Source organism: Bombyx mandarina, chromosome 15, assembly GCF_030267445.1.
Source record: "Bombyx mandarina strain Sakado chromosome 15, ASM3026744v2".
Lineage (NCBI taxonomy): Eukaryota > Metazoa > Arthropoda > Insecta > Lepidoptera > Bombycidae > Bombyx > Bombyx mandarina.
The window spans coordinates 938,285-954,184 of NC_143221.1; the positions used below are offsets into that span (position 1 = coordinate 938,285).

General features: G+C 39.2%; 1 protein-coding gene across 1 annotated transcript in view; it reads left to right on the top strand.

The window, feature by feature from the left end:
- Positions 1 to 15,900, top strand: part of LOC114242670 (uncharacterized) — a 41,357-nt gene that overhangs the window by 23,528 nt on the left and 1,929 nt on the right. The window contains exons 2-14 of the mRNA XM_028173923.2: positions 2,164 to 2,283; positions 4,319 to 4,452; positions 5,914 to 6,086; positions 7,205 to 7,374; positions 7,971 to 8,075; positions 9,270 to 9,430; positions 9,693 to 9,793; positions 10,293 to 10,424; positions 10,952 to 11,117; positions 12,741 to 12,820; positions 13,488 to 13,713; positions 14,394 to 14,568; positions 15,119 to 15,261. Coding sequence (XP_028029724.2) covers positions 2,164 to 2,283; positions 4,319 to 4,452; positions 5,914 to 6,086; positions 7,205 to 7,374; positions 7,971 to 8,075; positions 9,270 to 9,430; positions 9,693 to 9,793; positions 10,293 to 10,424; positions 10,952 to 11,117; positions 12,741 to 12,820; positions 13,488 to 13,713; positions 14,394 to 14,568; positions 15,119 to 15,261 — 1,886 coding nt within the window. The remainder of the gene's footprint in view (positions 1 to 2,163; positions 2,284 to 4,318; positions 4,453 to 5,913; positions 6,087 to 7,204; positions 7,375 to 7,970; positions 8,076 to 9,269; positions 9,431 to 9,692; positions 9,794 to 10,292; positions 10,425 to 10,951; positions 11,118 to 12,740; positions 12,821 to 13,487; positions 13,714 to 14,393; positions 14,569 to 15,118; positions 15,262 to 15,900) is intronic.

Consider the following 15,900-nt stretch of genomic DNA (forward strand, 5'->3'; position numbering starts at 1 on the left):
AAAACTTGCTTGTACTTTCATATTTTCCAATTTATTATATGAATAAATTTGATGGATACTATTTAAAATTACGCAATCTTGTAGGACTCTTAAAATGCAGTGAGTATAAATAAGAATGTGCAAAGAAAAATGTTTTTTTTTATTCTTACTGTACGAGATGAACAGACGATGCATCACTGAAACCCATCTCTGACTTTTTATTGTGTGCCATATACTATTGTAATCTTATAAAATAATACTATAAAATTAATAATGCTATTATACTTATATTGTTGGCGTTCCCTATGAATGCAATCCAACCAAATCAAAAGGAATACTTTTTACAATGATGCCGAACTAAAAGGTACTATCACAATCGCATTAGTAAATGTGTATCTTAAAACTTTATACTAATTCGTTTTCCAACTCTACAAAAGTATGGCAGGGTCTTTAAGGTGATCAACACACAAAAGTAAATGCACAAATGTAAGGTTAACTAGTTTTATGTAACACAAAACGGATTGCATTCACGCGTAATTTACTGATCTACACGATAATAAGATTTGTTGGACAGCCAGCCTAAATTCTTTATCATAACGTGGTTTGAAAAGAACCGTGTCAAATATAGGCAGTGGCAATTAAAAATAAACTCTTAATTCCCATACATTACTAAAGTCGAAATACAAATATGTTACTTTTTTAAATGTAATGTTTTTATTGGCGTATGTTTTTAACTTTGAGACTCATATAGAAAAAAATACTTGACCACAAAATATAATTAAAATTCCACGTTCCACACTTAACGGGTAGTTTTCGCGCCCCATAGACACAGCCCACTGAGTTTGTCACCGGATCATCTCAGTGGGTCGCGTTTCCGATCCGACGGTAGATTCTGCGAAGCACTGCTCTTGCTAGGGCCAGTGTTAGCAACACGTCCGGTTTGAAGCTCGAGAGTTCACCAACACACTAGGGTAACGCTGATATAGCCTCTCAAGTCTATCAGCATAGGTAGGTAATAAAAAGACTTCGCGACGAAATCAGTTCATGCAAGCTGGTGGATAAGTAGCAGTAATAAATAGTACCAGGTTCTTATACCCGTTTTGATTGACAAATACCATGATCTTTCGATTGCATAATAGTTTTACGGCTTGATTTCGGAAACTATAAATTTAATGTTGTAAGCATAAGCATTTAATTTTATCTTTAATCCTGTACACGTTTTGTCAAAATAAAATATCAATAAAATAACAATGAAAAATTTATCTGATATTATCACAACATTGGAAAAAGCCCAAAACTTAAATGAATCTTACCATGACAAGTTACCTTCAATAAAGTAACTCACCTTTGTGTGCTGCATTATCAGCCCCACCCCTTTCTCATAAATCCAAAAGAGCTTCCGCAATAAACTACAGGGCTACTTGCTTTACAAACGAGCAATTATGTTTAAGTGATAAATCTTAAAGACCCCACCCAAACGGGGAATGTTTTTTAATTTGGAAAGTTCTTCAAACGTGTACAATAATCTCTGGAGTGTGGTTGAGTTTCTCGCTGGATCTTCTCAGTGGGTCTCGTTTGCAAACGGTGGTAGATTCAGTGAAGCATGACTCTTGCTAGGGCTAGTAGTGTTCGGGAAAGATTGAAATAAGATATTGGTTCACGTTGCTTCTAAGCAATAAAAAAAAAAAAAAAAAAACACTGTTTAAACAGTTTTAAAATATACAACATTCATATATAACATTTTAGTATTTAATTTTGCACATATCTACAAGTAACGGTAAGCAGCGGCTTGGCTCTGCCCCTGGCATTGCTGAAGTTCATGGGCGACGGTAACCACTTACCGTCAGGTGGGCCGTATGCTCGTCTGCCTACAAGGGCAATAGAAAAAAAAATTTCTATACTAATATATAAATCTACAGTGGTTTTTACGGATGCTCCGTTAGAACTACTGAACCATGCATCCGATTGAATTGAAACTTGGTATACATGTAAAAAATACCTATAATTAATGGATAGGCTAATATTTATATGAGTGTTGGACTCCCTAATAATAATGACAATAAATAATAATGTTAATTTTTAATGCCCAGCGAAGTGGGCGAGTACGGCTAGTCTCAAATGGAAATGCAACCTCTACAACTTACACATGACCAGTGGACTTAACCAAGATTTTATTGGCTACAGTGGAAGATGCCGGTGGTCGCTACACCTCGATGTTCTACTGGGGGAACAACTACTGGACAGGATCCGCTGAGCTCTGCCAGGTCCTCAACCAACAGCAAGCGACTCCAGCACCTTCTAATAGTAAGTACTACACTATACTTTTGTCGTATAAATCATTAGCTCGATAGCCCACTGAGTTTCTCGCCGGATCTTCTCAGTGGGTCGCGTTTCCGATCCGTTGGTAAATTCTGCGAAGCACTACTCTTTCTAGGGTCAGTGTTAGCATCACTCCGGCTTGAGCCCCGTGAGCTCACCTACTAGTTAAGGTTACGCTGAAATAGCCTCTCAAGGATATCAGCTTAGGTAGGGATAAAAAAAACATTAGCTCGGTTCAGAAATCTCTTGAAAGACTAGTCGCAGAATCTACTGTTTTAAAATTACCTGGAAGGCTTAAAGTGCGAAGTGCTTTCACGAGCGCACCGGACATGTACTTCTTATCTTCGTTTATTTATTTAATACAGTCTTCTTACAAACTAACATTTAAATCAAAACATTTTTAAGGGATTTAAAGAAGCTTAAATAGCTTTTAACAACAGGTACGTATCCCTGCACACCATCGTCGAATATATCCGTATCCTGAAAACGAGTTAGTAAACACATTGAGTAACGAGACAGCGCGATGCCTCGTAGATCATACATACACTGTCACTCGGCAGGAACATAAATCCTATGTCAAATCTACATTTCATTTTTCCCAATTTCTATCTTTTAAAGTCTGCTTTTTTATTTATATAGAGACGGCTTATTCTGTGTCATCTTTTGATTAAAAATAAATAATTTGATTTTCATTTTAAGTTGAATTTAACTTTTTTCAATTATTTTTTCAATTCTTTTTAATATTTAATTGTCATCGGTCCTTAATAAGTTTTATAAGTATACCAAATTTCGAGTTAATCCGACGTTTTGAAGGGGGTCAAAATCATGTTCAAAGATTTCATTACAACATACACACACGTCTGAAGGTAATAAAAGCGTATTAAAAACGTGTTTACTAGGTACCGTACAATGGCAAATAAATTTATCATTAAGGGGAATAAGTTTTTTTCATGACATGCCAGTAGAAATAGCTGGTTTCAACTTTATTACTCGTCAGGCAACGATGGTGATCTAACAGAGACATCACCGCAGCCTCATCACGGATTCGAATTTCTTCCATCGCATTACTGGCGTGACCACTAGGTCAAGGGGCGCGCGATGATTACTTAATATCTTAAACGCTGTTTAACTTATAACTTTCTATAACGACCTCGGGCCAGCCTTGCGCTGCTCGCCTCCGACATATCCATATACAAACAAGTGAGGTCCATTTGACTTTCGTATGGACTAAAATTAAGAATAAATACATTGTATATTGCAAACCAAATGGATCCAACAGTTCTGAAGTGATGCATTTTTTTTTATTTATTGCTTAGATGAGTGGACGATCTCGCAGCCCACTTGGTGTTAAGTGGTTACTGAAGCCCATAGACAACTACAACGTAAATGCGACACCCACCTTGAGATATAAGTTCTAAGGTCTCAGTATAGTTACAACGGCTGCCCCGCCCTTCTAATCGAAACGCATTACTGCTTCACGACAGAATAGGCAAGGCAGTGGTACCTACCCGTGCGGACTCACAAGAGGTCCTACCACCAGTAAAAATTACAAACGAACAGCATTTCATTGTTATTTATTTACGGTGCTCGATAATTGTGTGAACCGTTATTTTATAGCGATGGACAGTTCACAATCTGATTAGTTTTAATGTATTATCCGGTCACGTATACATATAGTTAGTTCGTAGTTCATGACGCCGCTCGTGTTGAAGTTACATTTCAAATGGGTTTTGGGCGGCCATTTAAAAAATAAGTTTTTTCTAGTTCCTCATATATTTCTCAAACTCAACTCTACACAACAGCTATAAGTATGATTGTAGTCATTAAATCCACGCGATATTTATGATATTGATTTACGACTACCGCCTATTTTCTAAAATATCGTCAATTTTAGTTGGATAAACCACATGAACCAAACAACAATGCTTAATCACTGAGATCTAATCTAGGAAACCCGAAAATATCAAACGACAGTACTGCTAAGACTGGTCTTTTAATTTACATGTCTTAATTTCTTCAGAAAGTTCCAGTTCCCAGATCTTCAGCGAGTGGCGTCAGGATGTGTCCATGACCGGGTCGGGACCACCTTTCCGGGCAGCTTTCTACACAGTCCGAGTTTCAGTCACCTCAGAACTACCGGAAATTGTCAAAACTGTACGTACTAATGAATATTTCATTCTAAATTCTATTAAATCAAAATAAATGAAAACAATAATACTTGTACTTATAATGATATTTATTCTTTGTTCACAAACATAACGAGTAGCTTAGTAGTCCAGGGATATATCAATTGAGACTTTGCTCTCGTGTCTCAAGTTAGACCTCGACATCCACTAAGGGTCTGGTGCTACTCGAAACACTAGGGGCACCGTGGACTCATTTATCCATGTAAGCCATAAAATAGGAGTAGCGAATGACACAAATGAGAAAATCTAACACGCCGTTTGGTGTTAAATAGGCAGTAGATAGATACGTTTAACATAATTATATTTTATAAAAAAAATAGCTGTACCCGTCCACTTCGCGGGGCATTTAAAATTAACATTATTATTTCTCACCCCCACAAAGATTCTCATCATTAACGCCCCCGCAACTGGTGTAGGGAGTTCAAAACTCATATAAATATTAGCCTATCCATTAAGTTCATGTATTTTCTATATGGATACCAAGTTTCAAGTCAATCGGATGCATAGTTCAGTAGTTATAACGACACAACCGTAAAAACCACTGTAGATTTATATATTAGTAGATATAGATATCTCGAACAGTTCACGGACACCCGCCCCCTAATATTACATGGTTAAACCAGAACCCAAAAATATCACCAACACCTTCAGACCAAACAATCTAACTCTCAATAATATCATGGACCGTCAAATTTTCGAAACCGGTACGACAAAGAAACAGGCAGGGCGGTGGAACCTACCCGTGCATACCTATAATACTCCCTACCACCAGCACATATACTTGTTTATTTATGTATCTACTTTCAACATTGTCCTTTTACAAGAATGATTAGGGTCAATCTTGTAAAAGGACAATGTTGTAGTAACGTCGACAATATTTAAAATTAGGATCACATAATTGCGAACATAATCAGCGGCAGCTCAAGCCCGGTGCAGTGATGATCTGTGCAGGGTGGCTGAGAGAGGCAGGAGCTGGATAAGAGAAGCCGAGGATCATGCTCAGTGGCTTGCAATTGGAGAGGCCTGTGTCGAGCAGCAGACTGCTATAGGCTGATGATGATGATATATTACGATTTTGTATTTTAAACACTATTACATCAAACGATCCAGGATCCTATATTTTTATGTTCAATCAGAGAGCATTACAAAATATGCGTCTGTGTGTCAACGAATTGTTTTAAACTTTCGCGAATATCTATCCACATTGCACACGCTAGTGAAAATATTAGCGAGAACCGGTTAAATAACAGCGTGTGTGAATTTTAAGTTTATATTTTTTAAATAACAACTTTGCATAGCGCATACAGCATACTCTAAACTAAATGCGCAATTTTTTTGAAGCAGAAGATTCGCTGTCTCGCCTTCAAAAGAGGGCCAATAGTTTAGAGGTAACTAATCATTATTATTTACTTAAAATCGTAATTTCCAGCGCCGTACTCTCCACCTTGGTCTCTGTCTCCCGTACTCCTGCTCTGGCGAGGCTGTCTCCGCGTTAGTCGGTAAAGCGAAGGCCCCTCTACTCCAACACTCCGTTCTCGCCATCCGCACTCCATTCCACGGAGGATACTCTTACATCGAAGATCCTACTTTCCAAACACTTCTGTAAGTGATATGATAATACTAATTTTGCTTGCGACTGTCTCTGCATCACATAGACCATCTGGTCATCAGCGGCTACTGGATCTTATGTCCACCAGTCATCTTGAGGTATGAAGAACAAGAACGGTACAAGCCGGATCGGTCTCAAAACAAACGCTTTACCACAGACCGTTGGACATATTATCGCTAAGTACCAAAATGCTACCTAATTCTGCGGCGAATCAGTCATGCGTTACAGTTTGAAGGATGTGTAGGGAACTATTATAAAATTCCGATCATTTATAGGAATCTACAACGTCTAAGGCTTTCTTGAGTGTATTTAAGAGTAAGAGAAAAACTGATAGGCCCCGTGTGACGCTAGGGAACCCGCATCGGTAGGTACCATCACTCTGCCTATTTCAGCCACGAAGCAGTAATGTGTTTCGGTTTGAAGGCTTTAGCGTTGTACTGTAAAACTGAGACTTGAATTTATGGCTCAAGCAGGGTGGCGATGTTTACGTTGTGGATGTCCAATAACCTCTTAACCACATGTGCGCTGTGAGCCCATCCACCCATGTGAGTAATACTAATAAAAATAACGTATGTGTACTGACGTCATACAGCCAAACGACAACGTAATACTAGACACTATGTGGGTTACTCCATTATCCGGCGCGGTCGAGTAGCCGCGGCATCGTTATGTGAAAATTATACAATCCTAAAATATCTGAGAATGTGTTTAGAAATGACGGTGATCTTGTGGATACTTTCGCAACCAACCTGTTTGTGGTTTACAAATGAAATCGGTGACTTAATCACTAGTACACTGAACAGAAAGGGGTCTTTTTTTATTTCAACAATGCTATTTTACCGGGTCATTATTGTATCACCTTAATAGCATTTTCAAGCTTCGAATGGATGCAAGTATAGCCCTAATATGGTACTGCGTATGGTAATGCGTTTCGATTTTAAGGGTAGGGCAGCCGTTTTAACTATACTGAGACCTTAGAACTCATATATCAAGGTGGGTGGCGGCATTTACGTTGTACGATATCTATGGGCGCCGGTAACCACTCGTGTGACTCACAGACCACCTATGCAAAAATAAAAACAATAATCATAATTCTAATTATTCTGTACAGCGGCGTCTGCTGTATTCTAGCAGTTGTACTGATAACAGCCACGGTCTACGACGTGAGGATATCTCAAGAGATTGGACGTCGGAAGCAGCGAGCAGCCAATATCGCTACCAACACACCATCCGACCTCAAGCTGGACCTCAACGCGCTTGAAGATATCGCCGTTGCCAACGGTAATTGTGTTCTTCACCAAAAGCTACCCATTAAGTAGAACTAATTATCTAGAATAATAATTGGACGAAGTTTAAAAGTAATGTAATTTGAAAATAATGAGACTAGACAGAAAAAACACGCTTAAATATCAATGCGAATTAGTATAAGTTTTTTTATCCTGTTGAACTGATCTGGATATTAGCATGAAGTTAATAAATTTATTTATTGTCATCTTCTTTGATGCGTCTGCAAATTTTCAAGTTAATCGGACGTCTTCAAATCTGTGACATTAACATACAGATTCCTTCACATACCAATAAACATTCATAACAACTTAATAAAAGTATCTTAAAATTATTCTTATTACTGTTCAAATTGCATCTTAACTTATATAGCTGCTATTGTAAGGTTGGTAAGAGAGTTTTAACTATGAATGTGGAAGATTTTAGAGGAAGAGGTAGATCTAAGAAAAAATAGATGAATTGAGTGAAAGACGATATGTGTAAGAGAGGAGTGAGCGAAGAAATGGTACACTCTTATCTGGTAATGTAAAAAATTGATCTAGGAGTATTAATCACTTACACGGGTTTTTATAGTGAAACGTTCTCTCCCGCAGGCAAATCTATTTACAACGTCAATAACAACATCCCTATCGGCAACTCGTCCAAGGAACAGCTCACGGATACAGCCTCCACCTCCACAGAGGACGAGCTCAAGCTCAGTGAGTACTTAATTCACTATCAACTTAACTTCACTTCACTATCAACTTAACTTTTCTATCAACTGATTCAAATAATATCAGATTAAGTAAATTAAAATTGTTGAAGCGACACCCCTCCTTGATTGAAATATTTTGGACAACTGAATGGAAAAGAAAACTGATTATTACTAAGACCAAATTTCGATTCCATTAGGGAAATATAGTTACATTCAAAGCCACACCAAAGCCTGAGAGGGTTTTTATTTAATTATTTTTTATTGCTTAGATGGGTCGACGAGCTCACGGCCCACCTGGTGTTAAGCGGTTACCGTACCCCACAGACATCTACAACGTAAATGCCGCCACCCACCTTGAGATATAAGTTCTAAGTTCATCAATGCTTCATGGCAGAAATAGGCATAGTGGTGGTACCTACACGTGCGGACTCACGGGTACATAGGATATATTTCTGGGGAAGTGAGTGGATATCCTTCAACTACCCACCAAAAACATACATTACTATTACGTCTCGGAACTGTATCAATCTCGTTTACTCCCTCAAGGCGTTTCTAATTGATTTTTTTTTCTGAATATGTTTCAATAAATAAGAAATGAACCATCAACCTAATTTACAATGTAAGTTAAGGGATCGTTTTTAGAAAAACGTATCCTTTGGCATCCAATTCTAGCATGAAAATGTCCTTTTTTTAAGGGCTTTTATGAACTGGTAATTAAGACCAGATCATGTCTTATTTTAATTCAAATTCTTATTTTAATTTTTATGAAAAATTGTAATATAGAGTGAAATGAAATGAAGATGATTAATTTGAGTCATTAATCAACTTGGATGAAATTAAATGAAATGAGATGAGATGATATGGGATGAAATATCATCTCAGCAAAATGGTGGTCATTTACCGAGACTTCTTCGGTGGACTTTTTGTAGGATCCCGAGAAGCTACGTCCAGTGGCTTTGTTCCATTTTCCCACATTTATGCATTTTCACAGATATTAAACAGTTAATAAACCAACGTTATTACACATTTAAACCTGAAGAAACACTAAATAGACAAAATAAAACAAATCACACAACTTCACTCCTCGCGTTCCCGCCAAAAAGTCATAGACTATACATACGGTTCCTCAACATTACACAGATTAAGTATTAATATATTGTATATTGTCTGTTGTATTGTAATATATTATATATTGTAGGCATATGGTCGAAGCTCTTGCTGTCGTTCTCCATGAGGACGAACATAATTCAGATCTTCGACCAGAGCGTGGGCGCCGACACCGTGCCGGTTGTGCACGGACTCAGAACCCTCTCCATGGTCTGGGTGATATTTGGACACACCTGCATAGTTGTATTCAAGGTATACCTTTGAAGTTTAATGTAACGTAAATGTTATGCAAATTCATTTGCATGGTAACTTCCAATGCAGATGTGACATGACTTCTAACGACTCACTATAAAATAATTTTGTTCAATATAGTTTCACGATTGCAATTGGCCTTAATAAAGAAACTTTTTAGAACAACTGTATTCAAATGTGTTCGTTTAAATGTATACCACTGTGTTGTTTTATGTATATTAATGTATGTTAAATATAATTGTATATTGTTAATGTTCCTCAGTACGCAGACAACACAGCTTTAAGAGCTATTCTAGAGAAAAGCTTCTGGTTCCAATTGATCATAAGCGCGGTCTATAGCGTTGACACATTCTTCTGTTTGGGGTAAGTTCATATTTTGGTTTATTGGTTCGTCCGTGACGTTTAAAGACATATTGTATTAGCTGCTACCACCCTGAGATCTAAGGACGGAGTATCAGCTTTCGGCGCTATCTTTGAAATAACCCCGCTCGCAATACTGGCGCCGTCCAAATTGCTCGCTTTTCGACGGACTAATGTAATTAGAAATAATTTTCGAGAGAGTGTGCTCTTTAGTTCTTCTTCTACCCACCATAATTTAAATGAATAAAATTACATACCTACATATCTCATAGAGCTTTTATAATCTGTAGACTGTAGTGACAGAGCGGAATGGCGGGAAAATATCGGGGGAAGTACAGACAAAGGAGATAAATACAAACAGCCACAACTTTATAACAAGAAAAGTGTTTGTAAATTAGATTCAAACTCGTTCAATAACAATGATTAAGCTACAGAATATTTATCAATGTTACTACACTTCATAGAATGTTCACTTTAGCATTATTTGTTTTTTCCTTCCTAGTGGAATGCTGGTTACATTTCTGTATTTCCGATCGAACGCTAAAGGCAAGTTGGATCGACTGACGAAGGGCAGACGGAACTTCGCCTCGGGAGCGCTGCAGTTCCTAGGACTTCTTGGCTACAGATTTGCCAGGTAACAGTCCTTCATTAACACGGCCATAGCCCACTGACTTCCTCGCCAGATCTTCTCAGTGGGTCGCGTTTCCGATCCGTTGGTAGATTCTGCGAAGCACTGCTCTTGCTAGGGCCAGTATTAGCAAAACCTCCGGTTTGAGACCCGAGAGCCAACCTACACGATCTAACTGATCAGTACTGGCCTCGATACCCGGACAGTCTCTTTATTGTTTGTAATATTCGTTTACTTAAACATAGAACTAATTAATATTTTTTTAATGTCAGAAGAAGAGGAAGATGTAGACCTAAAAAAAAATGAATGGTTTGCGTGAAAGATGATACGTGTAAGAGGGGAGTGAGCTAAGATGTGGTATATGATAGAGGAGTGTGGAAGGAGAAAAATGTTGGGCTGACTCCAGGTCGAAGGTTCCAGGAGAAGGCCGGGAGAATGATGATAAATTCCGTGTCAACGAAAAAATTTCGGCTTCGTTACTAAGAAACAGGCGGGGAAATCGATGACTAATGTATCATACATACGTTGTCCAGACTCACGGCCCCCTACCTGTTTGTCCTGGGCGTGGTGGAGGTCACCATGAAATGGTTCGCACACAACGCTGTCTTCGAGCCCCCTGCGATGGATTACGAGACCTGCCCCAAGTACTGGTGGAGAAATCTGCTCTACATCAACACTTTGTTCCCGGTCGAGCAAATGGTGAGAATACTTTACTATATACTAGAATACTTTGGAAATAACGACGAAGAGAAGATCTTCCACTGAGCGGGTGATATTGCTCGGAAGACCGGCGGCCCGAATGTTGTTCCGAACTTGTATACACGCAACCTTATCTTGAATGTCGTAAGCGAGATTCAGGCATCTGTCAAATATCTTCAGTTGTTGTATGATGGCTACCCGCCACAATACTATACATACTACTTATCTCAGATCACGTTCACCGCGAAGCAAAATTGCGAAAATACCACAATAAAAAACAGTCTTTAGTTATTAGGCCAAGTGGTTGCCAAGTGGTGGCCCACTAAACACACTATTACCTAGTCAGGTTATAAGTATTGTCACACAGTAAAAACTTTTCTTTTAGAATGCTGGCCACAAAAAAAGTTTATTGAATTCGAATTTCGAATTGTTCATGAAAATAAAAATGTATACTTTTAGAATTTTACTCATTTTTAAATATGGAGTGGACGCTTAAAGAAGACCGTGTTGCAATTATTGCGTTGCATCGTTGCGGTTACGCGCCAATTCAAATTTTTAACATACTGAAAAATTTGAATATAACCAAAAGATTCGTTTATCGTACCATCAAACGATACAATGAAGACTCTAGTGTAGATGACAGGTCAAGAAGTAGTCGTCCTCGGCCCAAACGTAAGCAGAAACTGTTGGCCCTTCAGATGGGGTCAAGCAGAGCCACGGTGAAAAGGGTGTTAAATGAGGACTTAGGGCTTCGGGTATATCGAAGAAAAACAGGACATCGTTTGAATGCTCGTCTAATAGACCTGAGACTGAAGAGATGCCGCGCTTTGTTGAAGCGGTACGCGGGAAAAAAATATCGGGAAATTCTTTTTTCGGATGAAAAAATTTTTACCGTAGAAGAGAGCTACAACAAACAAAATGATAAGGTGTACGCACACAGTAGTGAAGAAGCGAGCAACCGTATTCCGCGTGTCCAACGAGGTCATTTTCCATCCTCGCTCATGGTATGGTTGGGAGTTTCTTATTGGGGCTTAACAGAGGTACATTTTTGTGAGAAAAGTGTAAAAACGAATGCAGTTGTGTATCAAAATACAGTCCTGACGAACCTTGTGGAACCTGTTTCTCATACCATGTTCAATAACAGGCACTGGGTATTCCAACAAGATTCGGCGCCAGCTCATAGAGCGAAGAGCACACAAGACTGGCTGGCGGCGCGTGAAATCGACTTCATCCGGCACGAAGACTGGCCCTCCTCCAGTCCAGATTTGAATCCGTTAGATTACAAGATATGGCAACACTTGGAGGAAAAGGCGTGCTCAAAGCCTCATCCCAATTTGGAGTCACTCAAGACATCCTTGATTAAGGCAGCCGCCGATATTGACATGGACCTCGTTCGTGCTGCGATAGACGACTGGCCGCGCAGATTGAAGGCCTGTATTCAAAATCACGGAGGTCATTTTGAATAAACTTTAGTGTCATAAGAATCTATGTTTTGTTAAGTTCATTTTGGTATATGAATGGTTACATAATGAATAAACTTGTTTCAATTATTTTACATTAAACATGTGACAGAATTTATGACCTGACTAGGTATATACACTAAACTTATAAATTTGGTTTCAGTGCATGTTGTGGAGTTGGTATTTATCGGACGACACCCAGTTCTACGCCGTCAGCGCTATCCTTCTCATCTTATCGACGAGGTCAGTCAAACATTATAGTCACGTTTAATGTCTACAAACTGTTGGTATGAAAACCTAATTCCATCCGAAGACAATGTCGAGGATTTGAAAAATAATAAAGTGAATAAAAACAAACTGGAAAGCCGTCGTCATATTATTGTGGAACATTTAGTTGGAAAGGCTGAGATAAATAACGTTAGTAGTAAAAATTATTAGTAGCCGTGTAAGGTCTTGTCTTAGTCTAAAAACAGTTGTGGCCGTTCTCCCAAAGACACCCGGGACTCTATGTAGACAGTAAGGGAATTATCATATATAGACCGAACCCTGATCTGATTCTGACCTAAATCTTTCCTTTACCTAATTCAGGAGATCTGTAGAATAAATTTTTTTTTACTGTAAAATAAACAACTCACGAAAAAATTTAAGCTAAAGTGAACTTAAATACTAAGTTCCACAAAACTTAAAAGCACAAGTAGTTCTAGTAGACACAATAAAATAGTCATTTTAAATTTTAACGGCGTAAGCAATGAGATGATTAATGATTGGCACACATCATCGTAATCACTAACACAAGAGCTCTAATCATTTATAATTGCATATATCATTTTAAAGCTAGCAACGTATAATAATTAGTGCTTAAATATCAAAGTCACACAAATGTGTTGATAATTTCACCCCTTCCTTGCAGTCATTTCAAATTGTCAGCGTCATTAACTGGCGTATTTTTCGTGTCGTCCCTCGTGACCACGGGCTACGTGTCCTGGAGCAACGACCACATCCCGAACAGCGAGGATCCCTTCACACAGTTCGACAAGATCTACGACAAACCCTGGACTAGACTTGGCCCCTATTTGGTCGGCATGCTCACCGGTTGGATCCTCTTCAAGACTAACTTAAAGATTCGAATGAGCAGGGTGAGTAATGACTCGCAACCTAGAAGTGAGCTGTGCAGGTTGCGTTGTACTGAAAAATTACTGCTGCGACAAGCATTAAATTAAATCAAAGGAAGGCAAATCATCGATGAAAACAACGACAAATGTAGTATGGTTTTCTATTAAGGAAAGAACTTTTGATATAAGTACGCCAGAGCCAAAGAAACTAACCCTGATCAAGCCCTGAGGTTTCAAATAGCGTATGAAGAATCCGAGATGTCCAAGTTATTTCGAATCGTTAAAACATTTCGATATTTCTCAATAATTTTCTGTCATAATCGGCTTGAATCGATTTGGATTTGGTTATTAAATCATGATTGCAGCTTCTGCATTTTTCAAGTCTCTCAAAGCCGCCCGTCGCTAATTCCAACTGCATGTTTGTGACTTGGCTTGCTGCTTTGCTTGCTTTTTTTTATCGCTTACATGGCTGGACGGGCTCACAGCCCACCTGGCGTTAACCGGTTACTGGAGTCCATAGACATCTACAACGTAAATGCCGCCACCCACCTTGAGATATGAGTTCTGTTATGAGTATAGTTACAACGGCTGCCTCACCCTTCAAACCGAACCGCATTATTCACTTTGAAGTCGTTTCCCGTTCATTTGCGGCAGTTTCCTCTGATTTGATCTTAGTGTCTTAGTTACGTTGATGCTTTCCACAGATATGGGCGTGGGTCGGGTGGTTGATATGCGCCGCTACGTTTTTGTTCCTGATCTTTGGACTCTACAACACAGAGCTGAGCGTGGCGTCAGCTGCGGTGTACAGCGCGCTCTCCCACTCTCTGTGGGCTGCCTGCGTGGGTTGGGTCATCATTGCATGCTCCACTGGACACGGAGGTCAGTTACTCCAAGTTTTAACAATAACTTTGACGATGACTAAACACCGTCATAAAACTTACCGATAAATACATGGTGGCTATTACTTTTTTTTCAACCGGTTACGGAACATCTGTTGTTGGTTATCGCAACCCATAGAGCTTATGGTAGACATGATTTTAGAAGAAAAACCTGTAGTTTCCTTTTGTTCTCTTGTTTCCACTGCCGATATCCAACAAATATATTTCATTTGAAATGATAATGAAGATGCTGATTTTACTTCTGTTTTAGAGAAGAAAATAGGGTGTTTTTTATTCGTTTCTTTATAACTGAGTGCATAAGTTAACATAAAAATATTATAACTGCACCGATCGCTACCGACCAGCGCTGATTTGTCTATACCGGAAACCTGTTTCTTTATGTAAGCACCCTTAGACACTACGAATATCCGCGTTGACTTCCAATGCGAGCTGCTGTTGTCTCTTTCCCGCTCCATCTGGGGCGGTTTGAGGAAAGAGACAAACAGTTGTAATCGCTGGGCTCGGAGTCAGTTGTTGTGCGGCGTCCGCAGGCTGGGTGCGGCCGCTGCTGGCGTCGCCCGTGCTGTACCCGTTCTCGCGCGTGACGTACTGCGCCTACCTCGTGCACCCCGTCGTGCTGCGCTACGTCGCCATGCACCTCACGCACCCCATCCACCTGGGGGAACTGCTCGTGGTGAGTTACTGCACCGACGCGACGCACCGACCCCGCATTGACACTCTGACAAGCGTATGTAGCACTGTGGAATCGGTCCCAAAGGAGATCGACGATCTTACGACCCATGGACATCACTATATAAACTCTGCCACTCGCCTTAAGATGTGACGTCGTAGTCTCAATAGTATTGTATAACGGCAGTCTCATAATCAGTGTGCTTGTGCGAGTTTTTTAACGTTCTCGATAGCGTAAAAGTTAACTCAAATTTGGAGTTGGAACGTTTGCCTACGTTTACCGCTAAGGGAGGTACACACTGGTTTTGTGTATGAGCCATCCAGTTATTGTGTTCTCGCTACTTTGTAGGTTCACACAATATAGACTATAGACTTACTCAAACGATAAGTACTTACGCTTAGCTTATTAAATAAAAAAAAACGTTTCATGTCTGCGTTTGATTGATAGTTTACTTCTGTTTAACGCTAATCGGCTTTAATTAATTGACATTGCATACATTTTCGAGAGTCGTAGATTTTATTAACATCGGTCGTCTGCGACCAAGAAAACTTAAAAGTATTTGATACGTTGAAAATTTTAAACTGAGAGTAATAAAAGCGAGATTAAGCCGTAAAAGTAGTTTTGCATTAGTATTAATATTAT